Source organism: Nannospalax galili, unplaced genomic scaffold (genome assembly GCF_000622305.1).
Source record: "Nannospalax galili isolate Female #2095 unplaced genomic scaffold, S.galili_v1.0 scaffold278, whole genome shotgun sequence".
NCBI classification, from domain to species: domain Eukaryota; kingdom Metazoa; phylum Chordata; class Mammalia; order Rodentia; family Spalacidae; genus Nannospalax; species Nannospalax galili.
The window spans coordinates 11,154,195-11,175,685 of record NW_008347536.1 but is presented as its reverse complement, the minus strand read 5'-3'; the positions used below and the strand labels follow the sequence as shown (position 1 = coordinate 11,175,685).

Sequence of the window (21,491 nt, the reverse complement as noted above, 5' to 3'; positions counted from 1 at the left end):
TACATGGGGGTCTCTAGGACCTCACAGAGCAAGTCCTTCTAGAAGGGATTAATGAAACTGGCTGTGGGACTTAGGGGCTCAGAGGTCCAGGGCCTCACAGTGAGCCTTTCTTGAGCTAGACTAGGAAAGTGGCTGGGGGTCATGGTGAGTCTTCAAGTGAGCACATAGGGAACTGCAGCCAGCAGGGTCTGAGGTGAGCAATGTTTTGCTCAAAGGACATGGAGGAGGCCAGGCTGTCAGATGTATCACAGTGGGAAGGGCTGGCATGAGGGAAAGCTCTTTGTGAACTGTGTCCCCAAGAGGCCCGACCACACTGAACATGGTTTGGAAATACTGACAAGTGCTTCCTCCAGCTGCCTTTTCAATCCTACCCAAAGACCCATCATTTCTACATAAAGACCCATCACCTTGATGTTCTTGGGCCTCCTATGAATGCTTGACATTTGGTACAATTAGAGGTGCACTCAAACAAATAGGAGCAATGAAATCAGAAGTTTCTCTTCCAGGAACTTGTTTTTGCATGTTATTGTCCATAGGTGTATTCATCACAGCTGTTATAATAATGGGGTGAACACAGACTCAACTCAGAGCCCTAACAACTGTGAACTGGCTAAATAATTATAGCACATTTTAGTTCACTTATAAATTAGAATACCATGATTTAATGTGATGTTCTAGGAGGATATATAATGACATAGGAAAGTGTTTGCTATAGAACTGTAGGGTTAGTTTGATACCAACTAGCGAAAAATATGCTAATTAGATTATGGACAGAGAGGAGAGGAAAAGCTTGAAGGAAATAGAGAAAAATGTTAACCATCCTGGGATCAAAGGTAATGTTAATAGTTTTTGTGATTTTAATCTTTTAAAACTCTCTACAAATGGACATGTGGTTATTTACCAATATAAAACAAACAATCTAGTAAATTAAATATATAGGTAATGAGGCCTGCCTTCCTCTGTCCCCCTTAGCTCAGAGCTATTCCCAGGATGGGAAAGAATCATCAGTGCTCAGCTCTGTATCCTAAAGCCTTCTGTTCCTCACTCTAGCCTCAGCCTATGTACAGAGCAGGGGAGCTTGCAGACACTCCAGAGCTGCTGCTGGGCCGCTGCGCACACTCCCCAGCGCTCTCTGGGGCATGGTCTTACCAGCTTTTAGCTTCATCAAGAACACAGTTTGTTGTAAAGTGACAGGAGAATTTTCAATTTCCTAAAACCCATTTCTTGTCAACACTGGCCGCTAAATATTTTATGCCCTCTGGTCCTGAGGCACCTTGGGGAACTACTTGCAGAGACCTTTCTGCCTGTCATTATGATGAAAAGATGGTGCCCTGATGAGTGGGGGGTGGGGGGAAGTAGGAGGAGCAAAGAGAGAGCCTGCGGAGGGAAAAGGAGGAAACAAACAGTGAGCATTTCCTACTTGCTGCTTCATGCCACTGTATGCCTGGGAAAGAAGGCCACTGCTCTCAGCAGCTCCTGGCTCTGTCATGCCATGGCTTGATGCTTCTGCACCAGTCCCCATCCCTATAGCTCCCTGTTTGTCCTCTTGTTAGTGACGATCCACCATGGCTTCATTTCCCATCACTAAAAGAAGGGACTAGACCTTATCATTTTTGTAGTTTTCTAGCTCGCATGTTCAAGGAACCTATTATGGAGCGGGCTCCCTTTCCCAGTCATCCTGTGCATTCTGTATCTCCATGAAGGCATTCTGAGCAGACTGTTTTGTCACAGAGTGGTGCAAGTACAAGAATGTATTGTCACATGAATGAATGAATGAATGAATGAATGAATAGCCTACAAATGGCATACAAAGCAGGAGGGATGGGGGTCAAGATACCTCACTTCCTATTTTAGTTCCATAGTTACTTGAGTAAGGGTCAAGTTTCTTAAACACTGAACTTCTTTCCCCATATGTAAAAGAGAGCAGTCAACATTACACACAGAGTTGTGTAAAATGAACCAACCTACAAGAAAGTTCTTTGGAGATTTAAAGAGACCTAGTATTTACATCCTATTACCAGCAGCTGGCTCTGTGCTAGGCAATTATGTTCATGATTTCATTAGAAAGATTTATTTCCACATCCTTGATGGAGCTCAGCACAGGGGTATGTGTTTACAGTTACAGGCTATGTGTATGCATTTCCTTTTGTCCAGCCTCAGTTTCCATATCTCTTGTGTCTCCCCCAGGGGACTACAATGACAGCTAAATAAGAAAAGCTGTACTAAACTATGATTTCATTTCTAACAGAGCACCTGGCACACTGCAAGGTCTCATTTTGGCTCCCAAGTATAGAGTGGTGACCCTACCTGCCCAGCTGAGAACCAATCTTCAGTTCCTACCAGACTGCATCTGGAGTCTCTTTAGGGGCCTGGTTTTTGTCTTTTCCCTAGGGAGCTAGTCCAAGTTCCATGCTTACCCGCTTTGCATGCCTGTCTCCTAGCTGTGTTCTCTCTGGCTTTCCTCCCTGATTCCCACAGGAAAGCCAAGTAGCTGAGTGTTGGTAACAGAGGGAGCTCTGAGAACAAAGCCAGCACCCCATCTTGTGTGTGTATGTAAAAATATATGCTCATGTTGGGGGGTTTGGTGGGAAAAAATACCATTCTTAGATTCAGACAAACGCAGTGAGGATCAGGAGCAGAGATTTTCAGTCCATGATTTCAGCATCTCAGTGTGGTTTTTGTTTGTCTCCCCTCTCATAGGCCAGCTGCCATCCAAGCCTTTGGTGTGAGTGCCTAGCAGCACCTCTATCTAAACCTAAACAATGTTCCAATGTGTGGATGGAAAATGTTCTGCACCCTGTGCTGCCTGGTTGAGGGCTCATTTAGAGAAGCAAAAAAACTTGTCTGCACATCCTTAGGCTCTGGCGGCTACCTCGCCGGTAATTCCAGCTTGCTTATAGACTAGAGAAGGAAACTCACCAGCCAGCAAGGCGAAGCCTGCCAAATTGCAAAAACAAGTGGCAGAAAACAGATTCTATTCTGGAGCACATCATCACAGTAGCTGGCGCAGAGGGACATGGCTCCAATTTTGGGCGGGGATGGGACACTGTGGGGATGGCCAGCAGTATAGTCAGGGGTCTCTGAGGGAGGAGCTTAGAAATGAGTGAGTAGCAGATGAAGGAGTGGCAAGTGAGGCTGGCAGTGAGGGCCACTGTTAGCCTCCTCATTTCTTAGTTTCTGATCATGTTGGCAGGATGGATGCTCACCAATTGAGCTTAGGCCTGGCCTTGCTCCAGGACCTGGCAGTAAAGGACTCAGTGTTTGCCAAGTCATTATAGGATGTACTCAAGACCATGCTGGATAGCCAGTCATTAGGTTTCTCTTGGGTTCCTGTTGCCCACCTGCCAAAGCCCAAACTCCCTGACATGGTATGAAGTTCTTCTCTTACTGCTCCTAGACCACGCTTCCCATTGCAGCTCCCACTCAAGTGCCCTTTTCTTTGGCATTAAACCTTCCAGTGTTCTTTGAGACATGGTCTTATGTATCCCAGACTGGCTTTGAACTCACTGTGTAACCGAGGATGACCTTAAACTTCTGGTCCTCTTGCCTCTACTTCTCAGAAGTGAGATTACAGGTGTAGGCCACCATACCTAGTTTATGCAGGGCAGGGGATTGAACCCAGCGCCTTGTGAATGCCAGACAAGTGCTGTACCAACTGAGATGCATCCCTGGTCTTCCAATGTTCTTTGAATGCATCAGGCTTGTCCCTTTTGTGTGAATGTCTCCTGCTCTTTTTTTCCACCCAGCAAACCTCTATTCCAAACCTGATATCCATGTCACCTCCTTGCTAAATGTAGATGCTAGGATGTTTTAAATTCTCTATTCTTTCTTTCTTTATTTTTATTTTATGTGTATGAATGTTTTTCTTGCATGTATGTAAGTGTAGCCATGTGTGCAATGTCTGAATGGGTCAGAAGAGGGCATGGGATCCCCTGGAACTGGAGTTATAGATAGTTGTTAGCTACCACATGGGTGCTGGGATTCAAACCCAGGTCCTCTGCAAGAGCAGTCAGTGCTCTTAATCACTGAGCCGTCTCTCAAGCCCCTAGGATGCTTTTTATTCACTGCCTCTGAAGTGCTGAGCAGTACTGGGGACTTGGGACTTCCCACGCACTGCTGTATACATTTTCAAGGCAATCCTGCCATGTTGATATGAATCCCTTCATTTTACTGTTAGGAGAAATGAGGTTCAAAGGAATTCATTAACCCATCCATGGACCAACACTTTGAATAGCTAGGAAGCTACTGAGTGACAAAGCTAGGGTTCAATTAGTCATTTAACAAATACTGTGATCTGACTGTGTACCAGACATCTTGGTTATAGTAGAGGAGACATCAGGCAGAATTAATTCCTGCCCTCATGTAGCTTATGGTCTAGACATGTGCAGGTGTCCATATATGATGGAGCTTCAGGGCTATGAATTAAAATTCACACTGAAAAGCTCTGTCCATCCTTCTCTGCTGGCCCTGGGCAGATTTTTGTTATTGTCCCTTGAGTCCCCACACTAGTCACAATTGCCACCCCTGATTGCGAACTCCCAGGGCAGTGGGGGTGGGGACAGCTTCTTATCTTTGTACCCCGGGTGCTCATCACAGGCCCTGTACCAAATGGGCCTCTTTTATACGTTTTTCCAGGAGGAGTGAACAGCTGGCTGGTTAGTTGGCAGCTAACAGGCAGAAGAGCACACGGGCCCAAGGCTCTGGGAGGCGAATTCTTCTCACCTGAGAAATATCCATGACAGAGTCACAACTGAGAGGTCTGGCAGAGGTGAGGTCATTGGAGCCCAGCAGGGTAGAGATGATCCCGTTCTGATCGATGCGTCTGATCATGGTGCCATCTACGAAGTAAATCAGTCCAAACTTGTCCACTGTAATGCCTGGGACAGAGAAGCCCAAACAGGAATTCAGTATGGGAGACAAAAAGGACCTGTGCATTAGAGAGCCTTGGGATTTGACAACCCATGCCCTGCCCCTGCATGATCTGATAGTTTCTCCCACAATACTCACCCTAACCTGCTGGGGTCTTGTACATGCTAGGCAAGTGCTCTAGCACTGAGCTATACCCTAAAGTCTTCAGTCCCCTTTGTTTCAAATTTTTTAAATTTATATTTTATTAGTTATTATTAGTATTTTGGTATTTAAAAATATTTTTTAAATTTTTTTATTTTTTGTGTATGGCGTGTGTTGCCTGCATGTGTAGGTAAGTGCACCCGTGTTGTGCAATGCCCATGGAGGACAGAAGAGGCTGTCGGATCCCCTGGAACTGGAGTTAGGACAGTTGTTAGCTGCCATGTGGGTACTGGGATTCGGACCTGGGTGATCTGCAAGAACAACCAGTGTTCTTAACCGCTGAGCCATCTCTCCAGCCTCTACTTTGGTCTTCTTAAGACTGGGTTTCCCTGTAGCCCCAACGGGCCTGGAACTTTCTTTGTAGACCAGGCTGGCCTTGAACTCACAGAGATCCACCTGACTCTGACTCCTGAGTGCTGGAACTAAAGGCGTGTGCCATCACACCCGGCTCTATTAGTTGTTTTTTGTTTACTTATTAATTACATTAAAAATCACTTTTATTTTATGTGTATGAGTGTTTTGCCCACATGTATGAGAGTGCACCTGTGTGTGCAATGCCTGTGGAACCCAAAAGTGGGCATTGGATCTGCTGGAATGGTTACAGATGGTTGTTAGCCACCATGTGGGTGCTGGAAACTAAACTTGGGTTCCCTACAAGATCAGCCAGTGCTCTCAATCGCCATTTTTCCAGCACCCCCACCCACAAATTTTAAATTATTTTTATTTTTTGAGATGGTGTCTCATGTAGCCCAGGCTGGCCTCAAGTTCCCTATGTAGCAGAGGATGACCTTGAACTTCTGATCCTCCTGCCTCTATCATAGGCTTGTGCTACCATGCTCAGTTTTATGCAGTGCAGAAATAAGGATTATTCTAATCCTTATTTCTGTTTCATTGGTTATTACAAAGCATAGTCTAAAAAGAATCTTACAGGCTTATGTAAAGAACAGGTTTGTTAACTTTAGGTTCTGAGGAAGGAAGGAAAGCACACTAAAGATAGGCGTGGGGATATTACTGAGCATCCTCCCCAGGGCTGTGTGACCAAGTGGACCTCTTGGCATCCATTTCCTTACCTATCAAATAAAGGGGCTGTTTTCAACCTGTATTTCTGCCTCAGGACTGAGAACTCAGGGGTTGCCCATAGCACCTCTAGGTGACTGAGAGAACCTCAAGTGGAATCTAGCATCTACCTGCACTTCTGAAATGCACCTTGGGAGACAATGATAGAAAACAGTCTGAGGGCCACTCCAGCAAACCATTCCTCCTGGCTAGAGATGCCTTTCAGAACCTCCTGGAGAGCTTTGGTCAATACACACCTGCTTGGCCTGACTCTTGGCAATATGACTCAGTGGGTGGTAGGGACTGGGACAGATGCACATGTTCAGATTCTTCCTGGGTGGTGTCCACCACCCATATCCAGGAGCCAGACACACCCCATCAATCTGTGACCTTTCAGGGATAACAGGTGATGGGGAGGCACAGGACTGAGTCAGAACCACATGAAATGCCATGGGAAACAAGAGACCCAGGAAGAGGTGGTGACAAGAGAGAACCTGGTCACTTTTGCTGTGCTCCATTTTCTTCTGGTCAGGCAATGGCAGAAGGGTTGGATGAGGTGTGCTGGGGGTGGGGGTGGGGATACAATTGGGCTATGAAGCTCCTGATTGTGTTACTTTGGGTGGCAGGTAACTTCACCTCTGATTCTTAGTCTCCTTATTGCTATATAGGGACAATAACACATGTCTTGAGAGGCTGAGGAGAAATCTCAGTTGGTGAAATACTTGCCTTATAAGCATAAGGACCTGAGTTCCAGCCCCAGAGCCCAGACAGAAAAAGCTGGCTGTGGGAGTGTACTTGTAATCCCAGCACTAGGGAGGTGAGGACAGGTGGCTCTCTGGCACTTACTGAATTCCTGGTCAGTGAGAGGCCCCGTCTCAAGAATATAAAAGGTGGATGAGCTTGAGGGATGACACCTGAGGCTGTCTTCTGGCCTCCACATACATGTACACACACATGCATGTGTACTCCTTCCACCATGTGGAATCCTTAGTTCCCGGTAGTCATTAAGGACTGCTATCAGAGGAGACAGCAACCAGTTCTTTGTGGATTCCAAGGCCTGGGTTCTCAGGTCTCTTCCTGGCCAGAAGGGTGGGTTAAGAACCCTTGGGATATCTGAGTGAATGCCACACTAGAACCCTCTTTTTTTTAAAAAAAAATTTATTATTTTAATTTTATGTGTATGTATATATTGCCTGTATATAGGTAAGTGCACCTGTGTCATGCAATGCCCGCAGAGGACAGAAGAGGCTGTTGGATCCCCTGGAACTGGAGTTACGGACAGTTGTTAGCTGCCATGTGGGTGCTGGGATTCAAACCCGGGTCTTCTGCAAGAACAACCAGTGTTCTTAACCACTGAGCCATCTCTTCAGCCCCCACTAGAACCCTCTTTAAAGGTATGGGAAGCTGGAACAGTACATTATGGAGGTACAAGCGACTTCAGGGCTGGGTGCCTTTGCTGTGGCCTGCCTAGAATGCCAATTAATTTACTTCCTTAAGCAGCAAGACAGGAGTCTGCCTGTCTGCTTGGCTATGCCCTGTCTCTCCCATCTGCCAGGACTGATGAGCGCGCTGTGAACAATTGGGTTTCTTGTTTACAAAGTTGGCTGCACAGGCTAATAGAAGTGATCTGTCCCCTGATTAATTACTTCATTTTTTCTCCTTTTGTTGTGCTAAATAGATGGACATCTTTTCTCCTCCCTACTGCAAAGTGTCTGCATATTGTGGCACCCTTGTCATTTCTATCTGGGTTAATTACAGGCTTTTGGGCAATGGCACCGCTACTCCATCTGTGTCGGGGGGGTATGGGGGGAGTGGGGGAGTGTGGAGGGAGGGACCACAGGCATGCAGAGCAACTGAGAAATGCCTGAGAGAAGAAAAATTTTCAGGGCAAGAAACTGTTTTAATTCAAAGAGAGTAGAATGTCACAGCTGACAGGGCCCCTGGGGATCATTTAGCCTAACCTGCTCATTTACCAACAGGGGAAGCGAGGTTTGGAAGAGGAGGTCCCAGGAGCAGAGAAAACCCACAATGTAGGATCCCTAAGTGAAAACTCAGTGATCACTTCCCATTGCCCTCTCAATACTAACAGATCACAATTAAGAGGGAATTTAACCACGGACGACACGGTATTTATCACACAGAGTTATTGCTTGACTACTCCATTAGTAGTAGACAATATGTTATGATGCTGTATAATGTTATGTGATTATACAACAATAATGAAAATACCAGGAATCTCCTATGATGAGATGTTTACTATGGACCTAGTTCTACTGTACTAGAAATTTATATCCCTGCTATTTAAGTTGGATTATAACTATGCAGTATGTCTGCATGACATGGAGGAAGAAAATATATTTCAGAGGGGTTAAACAACTTGCCCAATGTCACACAGTTACTGGACTACAAAGCCTGAATTTGAACACATGTTTTCTTAAGAGTTTACTAGTTTTTAAAATATTTTATTTATCATTTTAATTTTATGTGTCTGAGTGTATTGCCTGCATGTGTGTGTGTGTGTGTGTGTGTGTGTGTGTGTGTGTGTATGTGTGTACCTGTGTTGTACAATGCCTTTGGAGGTCAGAAGAGGGCATGAGGTCCCCTGGAACTAAGGTTATGGACAGTAGTTAGCCACAATGTGGCTGCTAGGAATCGAACCTGGATCCTCTGCAAGAACAGCCAGTGCTCTTAACCACTGAGTCATCTCTACTCCTGAGTCTACTAGTTTGATTTGGAGCCAGACTTTGAAATCTGGTGCTCTTTAAGGATATAATCATTTCTAGTATTTTTTCAGGGTATCATGTAAAATATCTTAATTTTGACTCCCAGAACAACCTTAAGGGGTGTATACAGATGGTGTTATTACCCTCATTCTATTGAGTAGGACCCTGAGGCATAGACACTGTTAGTGCCTGGCTATGGGACTTACAATACAGTAGATACCCTAGCAAAAGATGTCTTTAGCTAATGATGGCTTCCCCTTCTAGCCTCCTCAGTCTCCAAGGCACAGGGACCTCTCTTGGCTCGGAACCCCTATGCACAGTTCTTTCTTCTTGCATCTCAGGGATAGTGTCTGCTTCTCTCTCATAACAGACTGGTTCCCATTCAAGCCTCCTTTATTCTGCCACAATGGGCTTTACTATGTAACCGTGAAGCTCTGTGCACTCAGCAAATACTTGATGAATGGCTTGATGAATGAAAACTACTGAATATGATCACTTAGAATCTCAGCTTTTTGGTTGATTGATTTTTTTTTTTAATGTGCATAAAGTGCTTTGCTTGCATGGGTGCATATGCATGCAATGCCTACAGAAGCCAGGTGAGGGCATCAGGTCCCCCCGGAACTGGAGTTACAGACAGTTGTTAGCAGACATATAGATGCTGGGAACCAATCTGGGGTTCTCTGCAAGAGTAGCTAGTGCTCTTAACCACTGAGCCATCTCTCGAGCCTCAAGGTTCAACTTTTTGAATGTACTTTATAGCACATGAATATATGCAAAGAAGATACAGGACAATGTGTTTGTGTAGACAAAGGAAAGCCTGCATGCTCAATAGTAGGGAACTGATTAAACAATGGAGCATTAATTTGGTAAAGTCCTACATATTTGTTAAAAATGAGTACATAGGGAACATTTACTGACAAAGAGAAAAATTCATGATATATCACTTAGAAAAAAGCAGGTGACTAAAAGGGTGTGACTAATGTGATCTCACTTCATTTGTTTTAGTGACTATAACATGCACACAAACATTTAGGAGGAAAGATAGCCATTGTTAACTGGGAATATTTCTGGCTGGTGGAATTATCACAATCTAACTTTCCTCTGTATATTTCTTGGCATTCTTAAAAAATTGTAATGACAACAAATGCAAGGCCTTACCCCTGGGATTGGTGAGTGTGGCTTCTGTGGCCTTCCCACCATCCCCGCAGCGAGTGTCATCAAAGGGGAGGCATTGGTCACCAGTCCCTGCCACCACCTCAGAGTTCTTGACCAGGTCCTTTACCACTGTGGTGGACTTGATCTTGAAGACCCGCCGGGTGTTGGTGTCAGACAGGAAGACAGCTCCACTCATGGGGTCTGTGGCCAAGTAGTATTTGTTCGCTGGGCTGTGACTGGAAGAAAAGCAGAGCCAGCTCAGGTGAGCACTTTCTTCTCTCCATCACATAGCTAGAGATGACTATGGCCATACCACCCTGAACATGCCTGGTCTCATCTGATCTCAGAAACTAAGCACAGTTGAGCCTCGTTAATACTTGGATGGGAGATGTACAACCAGAGTCCCTAACTCATTTCAATCCAAGCAAAACTAAGGTTGACATTTCTATTTTAGGTGACTTTAGAGCTTGGTCTAACTATCCCTCACCCATCAGTTACTAATGCAAAAACTGACCTGGGGAGAGTCCTCAGTCAGTACTTTCCTTGAAAGCATGAGGACCTGAGATTGATCTCCAGAACATGTAAATAAAGTCAGGTGTAGAGGCATATGCTTATGCTTGTAATCCCAGCACTGGGGAGGCAGAGATGGGTGGATTTGTCACCTAGGGCTTATTGGTCATCCAGCCTGGCTAGTTAGTGGGCTCTAGATCAGAGAGAGACTCTGTCTCAGAAAAGAAAAAATAACATAAAGGTGCCTGAGGAACAAACACCCAAGGTTGTCCTCAGGCCTCCCCACACATGTGCACATACCTGCATGCATACTTGTACATATATATGTGCACCATCACACATACGTACATATACCCAAACCCCCATCAACACCTTTGCTGATGATTGCCTATATTAGATGCTAAAAGCATGTTTTCCTAAAAACATTATCAATAAAGCTTGTCACAGGAACACTGTTAATTCATGATAGGCATATGGAGGTACTTGACTTTAAATAACAATCCAGGGGTTCAGAGACCTAAGCCCTTCTTGCTAGGATTTTTTTTTTTCTCTCGCTAGGATTTTTACAGCAATCTCCAATTCCATCTTGGGACTAGTGGATAAGATGCTGGCTAGACCTGCCTCCTGCCAGTGTCTACACTGTCTTCTGTTGATCCTCATGATGGACTTAGCAGGAGCCCAGGAGTCTCCCTCCTGCAGTTGGGCACAAATGACTTGCACTATCAGTTTCTAATTTGTAGCAAACCCAAGGAAAAAGAATCAGGGACAGTGCTGATGAGGGTCTGTTTCTGGAACAAAGTCACCAAGAGTGGGCTCAGATAACAGGAAAGCAGTCAGATTATGAAGAAACATAAAAGGACAAGGCACTGCTCTAGCCAGAGGCTCAGGAAAGTGCCCAGGATAGGAGATGGGATCAGTCTGGATTCCAAGTTCAGCTCTGAAATTTGGGTGGGTCACCTGGCCCCCTGGCCTCAAGTTTTCATCATGTACAAAATGGGAGTGTAAACAGCTCTTGCTCATACATAGGAAAAATTACACGGAACCACAAATGCCAAGTGTTTATCATAATGTGTGGCATGCAGAAGGTGCTCAGTCATCAACTGCTGCTGAATGACTAGTGATGGTGTCTGCTTTTGCCTTTGGAGAATTCTTCCAGGCAGGCATCTCTTGTTAAGTCTGGATTCTGCTACCCCGTCGTACTACTGATTACAATTTCTTCTGAGTCTAGGGTACACTGGAGTTTGGCTTACCACTCTTGGGCTTTTAATTTTCAGCTCATGTGTGTGGTCTGATTATTCATTGGTCCCTAAAGCTGTGTCTCAACATTGTACATTTATCAAACATAGAGGTTAATTGCCCTTTTGAAAACCTCAGTTTTAGTTTACAGATTGGTGTTTATTACATATGAAGGTTGGGTTCCCATTGTGGTGTGTGTGTGTGTGTGTGTGTGTGTGTGTGTGTGTGTGTGTGTGTTTAGGGCCCTAGGGGGTCTTAGTCTTAGTCTGACCCTTACTGCTCATCGTTTAAACATCCCTTGATTTGGGTAGCAGTTTTCTCTGGGCCTGGTCTTTGCTGACTAACAAAGCCAGGTGCCCAGATTTGAGACCCTCTTACCCCTTTTTCTCCCCGAGTTCCACTAACGTGGCATAGCATTCTGCAGTGGCTTTTCCCCTCCAGCCCCATACTGCTATCCCATCCCCTCCTTATGAAGAAGGGCAGGATTTTCTGCCCCCAGCCTGGCCCTCTTCACATTCTTCTCCTGAACTGATCCAAATCTCATCAGATCATTTCCATGTTTCCCTTGCAGAACTCTCCTGTCTTTCAGAGGAAGCACAGATTCCCTGAGCCAGCAACTCCCTAGGCCTTTCTAGCTGGGTCCTGTCTTCTTAGCTCCTTCCTCACTGGCACTGCACACCAGCAACACCCACACCAATTCCCTCAATGCACTCTTGGCCCTGCCTATACCCACTTCTCCTGCTCTGCTCCCTCTCTTTGCCACTCAATTCCCCAGGGACTCACTCAGGGACCTTTTCCAGCAACACCCTCCCCCTACCTTTCTTCTCTGTGTCCTGGGGTTGTGCCTGTGGGGGTCATACCAGTTCGTGTCTTGACCACAGGACTGAGTACAAAGCCAGGCTTAATGGGAAGAGGCTGGATTTTATCCACTTCTGCATTTCCAGCCTCCTAGCCCTTTGGCAAGGCTCCTTGTCTCAAATAGAGGGAATGTCCATTTTCAGTCTATTTAGGTGGTTATTTGCATTAAAATTACTTAGCTTTTCTTTTACTTCTCATGGGGTCGATGGTAATAGCACAGATGTCCTGTTTATCTTGAAATGTCCCCTGGGACTTATCCTATAAGGCAGCACAGATTTAATCTTCCTAGACAACACAGATTCTGGCTTAATAAAATACAGTGACCTTAGATCCTGCTCCATAGTGCTGGAGCAGTCTGGTCTTCCAGCTTCCCCATGACAGCCAGGAGTCAGGGTGACTATTTCATTTCTGTGTGTGTCACTCATGATAAACTGGAGCTATGTACCTTGGCAGAAAGTGGTCCCCAAGGGAACATGGTGGAGGACCCTGTCCACTTAGATTAGCCCCTTGAGTTTCCAGCTCACGTCACCCTGAACTGCCCTGGAGAAGTGTCACTCAAGTGGAGCTTTCTCAAATGGGTGAATTCTATGAGAGGGTGGCCTTGGCAGGATTGTCCTAGGCTCTGCAAGAGTTGTGGCTGTGTCTTTTATGCTCAGGGCCACATTTGATGTCTGGTGATCAGTGAGGCATAGGGGAAGGAATGCTAGTTCTAAATTGAGAAGGTATGGGTTCTAACTGGGGCAAGTTACTGAAATAGTTCAAGTTGTATGTTGTTCAGCTGTCTAGGGATCAGGTCCCTGTCTAGGGCTCTGCTCTGCCCACATACAGGTCAAACAAAATGATCAGTAGTTCTTTGGATATTATTATTATTATTTTTTTTTTTTTAAAAAAAAGCTTGTTAAGACAGGGTCTTATTTATCTGGGCATCAAACTCACTGTGTAGCCGAGGCTAACCTTGAACTCTTGATTGTCCTGCCTCTACCTCTCAAGTGCTGGGATTACAGGTGTGTGCCATCATGCCTAACTTCTTTGGACATCCTTTAACTTGTTTCATTTTTTTGCTTGTTTGTTTGAGACAGGGTCTCATTCTCATGTACCCTAGACTGGCCTCAAACTGGCTACATAGTCAAGGATGACTATCGTGATCTTCCTGCCGTTACCTCATGAGTTCTTGGATTAAAGGTGTGTGTCACCAAGCCTGGTTTTATGTGGTGCTGGAGATGGAATCCAGGGCTGCATTCATACTGGGCAAGCACTTTACCAACTGAGCTACATCTCCAACATTTTTTCCTCATGAGAGCTAGCACTGGCAGCTGCACCTGTGTTTGTGGTACCTACCTGGCCTTCCCCTAGCCTATGTCACCAGCATCCTGTGGAACAGAGCTTTGGAGATAACAGTATGGATTCAGATACATCTGACACTTAAGGAAGTGATTCTGTCCCAGGCTCTGTGCTGGCACTTGACACACACGGCCTCATCTCCCCTACAACTGTCACATAAAGTAGGTACTGTTTTCTTATACTTCAGAAAACTGAGATGGAGTGAGATGAAGTACTTGACCAGGAGTGCAAACCGCAAAATGGATTTCAATCTGTGTCTGCTCGACTCCACAGTCTGTTCTTTCTATATCCCCACGTGGCTGCTCAGTCTAGAAAGTGCCAGGGCCCCTTTTCACTTGCCTAGCTCGAGAGAGTCAGCTGAGCAGGCCCCATCCTCCTACCACTCCCGAACCTCTGCTTCTTTGCCTGTAGAACACAGCATCCTCCATGTGTTTCCACTAGAGTGTAGGGAGGTGATGCTCTAGTATCTTTCAAAGGCCCTTGTCTGCTGAGTCATCTGTCTCCTCAAAAAAATCTGGAGCTCTTCCAGTGTAGAGACTGACTTCAAGTTCCATATTACCCACTGGCAGATGTGGGGGTGGCGGGGAGAGCTCTGGAAAGTTCTGCTGAATTTATGAGTGAATTCAGCATGCATGAGTGAATAAATTTGGCCTCCTTGGGGGTACACAGAAGCATGCACAGCTAGTGATCTTAGATTGATGGTTGTATATGTCAGAATCACCTGGAAAGCTAGAAGAAGCAATATGATCTAAAGTGACTGAAGGACCTGGGCTTCTGCCTTTGGGGTCTCTCCAGATGACTCCAAGGCACAGCTGGACTCGGGAATCGGAGCCTTAGAGCAGGGCTAGTCGAAATTCAGTGTGCATAGAAAGCAGTTGAGATGTTGCTAATGTGCAGATTTCAGGTCTGCAGTACAGAACCTGGCATTTCTGACAGTTCCCAGAGCATGCCAGTGCTGCTTGTCTGTACCTGGAGTGGCAGGCCTTGGGATCTGCTGCACCACAGGACATGTGGTGGAAGACGGCCTGTAGTGGAGGCCCCAGGCCCAGCTCTGTGGACAGGGAGCATTTCTAGCTCCAATTCTGATGCCTATGACTCTAAGCAGGGGCAGGTGTAGAATCAGATCACAGTGCTGCTCCGGAATTTGCTGCTGGAGGCCCCTAGGACCTGCATTGTTTTCTGGCTCAGTGAGTGGAAGCGTGGCAATGCTGGAAGGGACATGCAATCTTAGAGCCTTTAGGTCAGAATTCCTGAAGATAGTGAGGTGGATTACACCCTCATTCTACCTTCTTTTGTAAGAGGTAGGGAAGTTCCTGGTAGGGAACTGGGAGCTCAGGAGTCTCTTGTGACAAGATAACCTGTTCCCTACTTCTGAGTGAGAATCCTCCTTGGCCTCAGAGCAATTCTGCCTTGTACAAAGGAGTCTCCTTTAACTACTTCAGATGCAGCCCTGACAGAAAACCAGTTCTCTGGTTCTCACCAGTGGACAGAGTTGGGCATTGGAGCCAGGCAGGTAAGGGTTCAAACACCAGCTGCACTAGCCACTTGCTTAAATTTCCTTGGACAAATTACTTTGCGACTCTGAATCTCAGTGTTTACATCTGAGAAGTGGGAATCACATCAACTTCAAAGGGTTAGTTAGAGGCTAAAAACTGCACAAACAATATAAACTTCTGTGTATAGTGTTTGTTCTGATAAAGAATGAAATGTTTAGTAAATGGCAGCTTTTTATACATTCCAGACTGGCCTTGATCCCTCCACCTCCCGTGTGCTGGGATTACAGACGTAGCTCACCATTTCGTTTTTGTGGTGCTGGGGTTTTAATCCAGAGCTTCAGTTATACTAAATACTCTACTAACTAAACTACATCCCCAGTACCAAATGGCAGCTTTTAAGTAAATCTGGTCACCCTGAGAAACCTCTAGAATATTTATGTTGCTGGGTAATAGAAAAGCTATGTATTTGAGACACAATATCCTGTTACCCTATTTCCTGGGGGCAGTTAAGGGCTCTTTAATATGCATAGCTTGGTTTGAGGGAGACTTAAGTTCAAGGGTACTTTTAAGAACAGGCTTCCTACAGTGCTCCTTGACCCTAGGGAAGTCTAGGAAGAGGTGAGGATGCTAGTCTCTGAAGGAATCCACAGAGACTGATGCCAGAGGGACTATAGGCACTTGGCATACCCAGGATGGCAGGTCGTAATGAGGCTTTTTAAGCTAAAGACAGAGACAAAGCTGGGGTTATACATACATAGGCTCAGGTTCCTGTGGAGCCGCATGCAACTACTGGGGGAGGTAAAGCACTGCCAGACAAAGAGGACCAACTTCCAGAATTTCTTTACTCTATCAGTACTCACTGAAGGGGACATTGAGGCTCAGAGGAGGAAGGGATTTGCTAAGATTCAGGTACCAGCCCCAAATCACAGTTGGAATTCGGGTTTCCTGCCTCCCGATTAGCTTTGGGAAAGTAGCAGAAATAGGCAAGTCTCCTTTTCCACTTAGATTCATTTGAGGAAAATGACTTTAGGAAAAGTTAGAAAACAAGGATATTTCTCCTCTGGGAAGTGAGCAGGTGGGGAAAACAAACCAAGAAAGTAATTATGTTTTCTATTTACTTAGCTGCCATTTACTTACTTAGTTTGAGGTCCGATTACCTTCTCATTTTTAATTTTGGTCCCAATTTCTACTTAGTTTACCTCATAGGTGTGTCATTGGCGGTAAGAGGACTCAATTCCATATTTTTGGGAAAGGTGGAGGTATTTCTGTCATCCTCATAATTATAACAAATGATGGTATACTAACAACAAAACCAACATACATAGGTCATGACTGTTACTACTACTACCACTAGTAATGCTTCCCCTATAGAAATTTCTGGAGCTCCTCTCTCTTCCTAAAAATGGCCAACACTTTGTAGACATCCTTTTTGTCCCTTATGACAATTTTAATAACTCCAAGATAAAAATAAATGCTCTGAGAGATGAAGCTATCATTTCAAGGCCATACACTGGGGAGCTTGAGCTACCTTGTTAGTAAACTGGATGTAATCACAGATGTCTACCTCACAGTGATTTGGGGATAAAATGGTGTTATTCATGTGAATTGTATAACTCTGTTATGCAGTAAATGTTCCACGCATGGACTATGATTACTTTATATATATATAAAATATCCCCTTATAGAGCCTATATAGAAGTAGATTTAATACTGACTGGTGGTTTAGGCTTCACCTGACCCTTCACCATCCCAAAGAATGTTCTTTTAACTCAACTTAGCACCATCCCATGCACCACTTACCCTGAGTCTTACATGGATAAGTGAGAGTCACCTCTGTAGCCTCACAAACCACAGCTCTATCTGCTTAGGTCAGTTTTCAAATCTATTCAATGACACGGCTCTGTGTGAGGACAGCTCTCTGTAACGAAGTCCCCATGACACTGTCCCAGCTGTAAGATCTTCTGGTGGGGTCCCTGGCCTTCCAAGTGCTTCAGCTTGGGTCTGGATACTGTCTTTTATTGTTCACCTGCCCCAGATAGTCTCAGCACTTTTCAGCCTAACCATTAAAGTCACTCAACAGTCTAGATGATGTCCCATTCTAATGATTAAGCAGGCTGTGGCCCTCAAGTTCTTCCTCTTATTGCTCCAGTCTGTGACATCCACCGGCTACAGGGCAGGTGCCTCACTTTGCCATAGGTACAAGGAGTTCAGGCCTTTGCTGTCTACTCCTCTGCTATTAATGACATGCTTTCATTGCATGCCACTGATTATTCCCAATCAGCTTCAAACCACACAGGGTTCCTTTGCCATTGAGTCATCTGAAATTGACAAATGCGGCTTACCATACAGCATGCAACAAGGCAGGGGAGAGGCAGGAAATTCTCCACCGGTTGGCTTACCTATGTCTGAAATCTTTATTTCTGACAGAAGACGGGAGAGCAGGGAATAGAAGAAAGAACGAGGTGTTAGCAGCAGGGTTAGAAGCATTATTAGCAGCTGAAAACTTGACAGCAATGGTACTGTACAATACTGTAATAAATAAAGACTTAGCAGCCCTGACACTGATACATTTTATATTGGACACTCCTTGTCAGTGAGTTCACTTACAAGCAGCTACATTTCACAGAAGAGGCCTGGCCTCACCTGCAACACACTGCTGATTTCAGGGAAGAGGCCTGACACACTGTGTTGCTTTAACAAGGGCTCAGACAGAGAATGGAAGAGTTGGTTCTCTTCCCTGGGTAGACACATGCCCAGAGAGACATAGACTCACTGCTCCTGGTCTCTATGAGTTCTCAGAATGTGGGAAGCCTACCAAGAGCCTACCCAGAACAGGGCATGGAATTGGAGAACAACTGTAATTAGGGACAGTGACAGAGAAAGAGGCTAAGGCTGTAAAGACTGGAGGAAGGTATACCAACAGGATATATTTTCTTTCCGAATTTCATTTATTCCTTCCCCTCTTGCTGTCTTACATGACCCTTTAAAAAGTTATGGGGGGGAGGGGGAGGCAAGGAAAATGGGATGCCTCATTTGGAGGATGTGGAAATGGGAGGCCCAGAGAGTTTTAAATTTTGCCTGAAGTTGCACAGCTTCTCTGCTAAGGTGAACTGATCCCTTGTCCAGGGCTCTTTCCACCACAGTACATCTGTACAGCTAACCTAAGCCCATACCCCCAAGGGTTCCTTCTTCCTTGACAGATGTCTGTGCCAGTCAACCTCACAATAAAGAGGAAAGGCAGAGAATATTCCATTGGTGTCCAGTATCTCACTGAGCCTGATGTATGATTTTCTAGGCACCCATAGCATGTGAACTTCCTCATTTTCCTGTGGTAGGGGTATATACCCCACTTCTCTTAGGACGTGGTGGCCATCAGGCAGTCAGCACATCTTATCTTACTTTCAAGTGTGTCACAGAATGACATCCTTCCAGAAGAGAATGACTTTATAAGATATTAAATAGAGAGACTCTCATTAGGCTGGCTGTCAGTTCTTTGCTGAGGCAGAGCTGTGCAATGACCTTCTGGGTTTGGGTCCCCCATTCTTGAAGCTGGACCTTGGGCAAGCACTTTAAGTTGCCTGAGCTTCCCTGTCCTCATTTACCAAAGGTTGATAATGGCCAACACCTCATAGAACTATCACACAGGGTAAACAGTAGGAGCCTAAGTGCCCTTCCACCCAGCTCTAGGCCTGGCCTGCTCATGTGGCCCTAACTCAGGAGATGATAGGATAGGTATATCTCTTTCTTCAAGACATTTGTGAGGAAACTTGCTGCAATTTCTTCTGAACTTGAGAGTGGGATGCCCCGTCTCTAAAGTATTAAAATATAGCTTCTCTGTAACCACAGACCTCATCATATGCCAGTGCTTTGGTTCTAAAAAGACCTGGCTCAGGGAAGCACAGGGAAAAATGCAGGAGCAAAAGCCTGGTGTACCTGTGGAAGCCGAGAGTCATTGCCCAGCTCAGCCTGGGGCCTCTCCTCATCTCAAGACTGGCCAGGCAAAAGGAATCGTTGGTGCTAAGGTACAGGGCCAAACTTGGTGACATTTTCCCACTATGCTTTGTTCTTATAAAAAGATTCTTCACAACCAATTCTGTCAGTTTAGTGCAAACAGAAGGATCAGTGGCTCTGAGGGGACTAATTTTCAGCTTCCAGTAGCCTTCCACATCATCTGGATGTGAGGGGCAGGTCTGTCTCAATGGTGCCTTGTCTTCATTCCAGTATACCAGGGAGGCAGCCCCTGATGGCTCTGGGAAATAAAATGTCCCAGAGTGTGACAGTCCCAGAGTGAGGCTCTGTCCTCTTCCACTTCTCTGGGCCCTGTAGGTAAGGCAGTTGGGCCCCATGACTGCAAGGAGAGACATTATCAGGAGCCATGAGGAAGGCACCCCCTTACATACCTCAGCTCCAGGATGTTGGTGACATTTCCAGAGGGGAAGATCCTGCGGATGTAATTGAAGTCTCCCACATACAGACTCCCATCAGAGCCACAGGTGAGGGCCACTGGTGCCAGGAGTTTGTTTCCATCAGCAAGGCCATTGCAGCTGGGGCAGGAGATGCTCCTGCGGCGCCCATTGCCCATGATGCTGCCAATGACTGGTGGCTGCTGAGACACAAACTGGTTCTCTCCGTTCCCTTTGTGCAAGATGCCTGGAACAAGGACAGACGATCAGCATCACTGAGGGTAGATCACAGTTTCCATAAGGTTTTAACACTTCCAGAGATGTCTTAGCATAATGAAATCCAGGGGAACCTGAGCAAGCCCCACTATTTACTGAATTCTTATCCTAGGCCTATAAGATGGCATTGTTATCCCTGTTAGGACAGAAGGAATAGACCAGCAGTTTAGTCAAGGCCGCACAGTCAAGAAGCAGGTAAGCCCACCAGAATGTGTGTGTATGTGTGTGTGTGTACATGCGGGTGCAGCTAGAGGGCAGAGGATAACCTCCACTGTTCTTCCTCAGATACTTGTTTTTTGAGACACGGTCTCTCATGTGAGGTTGGTTAGTCAGTGAGCCCCAGGGATCACTTTGTCTCCTCCTCTCTAGTGCTGGGATTACAACATGCTACCATGCATGGCATTTTCATGTCGGTTCTGGGAATGGAACTCAGGTCCTTGTAAGCTTGCAAACCAAGCCCTTCATTGACTAAACTATCTTCTCAGCCCCTGAGTCCAGTTCTGGATCATTCTGGCTGTGCATCTCTACTGGGTTAATACGTGTATGCTCTTGCTTTTCTCTTTTTCAGCTAATACCATTTGATGTGTGGACGCTGTCTTTTCCCTTTCTGCATCCCCAGTGCCTAGTACAGAACATGACACAGAGTAGATACCAATAAATATTTATAGAACAAAGGAGAGAAACACACAGCCTCTGCTCACCAAGGTAGAGTCAGGCTTTTATCTGGTTTTGTAGCTAATAGACCAATGCCACATCTTACAGAGATCTCAGGTCTTTTCCATACTCCTACTGCTCTGGGGCCTCAGTTTCCCACCAACCAAATAGGGGGTCTGACTTCAATGACTTGTAGTCTTCCTCTCACACCTACACTGTTTTTTTTTTTTTTTTCCATTCCTGACCATCCTTTCTCACCTGTGTATTGCCACAGATTTCAACTTGGACCCTGCTTCCTGCCACAACTCCCTCCACAAAGCCTGAGTGGGGCTGGGCTCTCAGAGGTCACAAGAATCTTCTTTCAGACAGTTACCTTTTAGCTTTGCCCAAGCGATGTCCTTTATTAGATACATTTACTTTTTTATGTTTAATTTTTATGTTCCCAGAAGTTCTTTCTTGAATTTTAAAGACTATCTTATATTTTCTTCTGTTAATTTTAAAGTGCTTTTACATTTGGATGTTTAAAAATATTAAAATTTATTTTGAGTGGACTAGGGGCTTAGTATACTTTTTTTCTATACATATTGAGCCAGTTTTCCCAGTAATAATTTCTGAAGCACTCATCTGTTCTCCAATGATATTTGACGTTCTTTCTACAGAATATGAAATTTTTATTTATGAGAAGTCTAATGCGCTATCCATTGTGTGACGGA

At 45.3% G+C, this 21,491-nt stretch overlaps 1 protein-coding gene and 1 long non-coding RNA gene across 5 annotated transcripts in view; one reads left to right on the top strand and one right to left on the bottom strand.

Moving 5' to 3' along the window:
• The window catches only part of Tenm4 (teneurin transmembrane protein 4), a 775,468-nt gene that overhangs the window by 39,364 nt on the left and 714,613 nt on the right, over positions 1–21,491 (bottom strand). For 2 of the 3 annotated variants that reach the window (XM_017800882.2, XM_017800881.2), the window contains 3 exons: positions 19,846–20,095; positions 10,008–10,240; positions 4,723–4,877 (listed from right to left, as the gene is read on the bottom strand). In XM_017800882.2, the coding sequence (XP_017656371.1) occupies positions 4,723–4,877; positions 10,008–10,240; positions 19,846–20,095 (638 nt within the window). Of the gene's footprint in view, positions 1–4,722; positions 4,878–10,007; positions 10,241–17,844; positions 17,866–19,845; positions 20,096–21,491 lie in introns of all 3 variants that reach the window. The other variant, XM_017800880.2, reaches the window with a different exon arrangement.
• LOC115072218 overlaps positions 1–21,491 on the top strand; it is a 114,861-nt gene that overhangs the window by 20,220 nt on the left and 73,150 nt on the right. The window contains exon 1 of one of the 2 annotated variants that reach the window (XR_003851283.1): positions 7,457–7,520. The exons of the other annotated variant lie outside the window; for it this stretch is intronic. This is a non-coding gene — a long non-coding RNA (uncharacterized LOC115072218). Of the gene's footprint in view, positions 1–7,456; positions 7,521–21,491 lie in introns of those variants that run through there. 2 annotated transcript variants of the gene reach the window in all.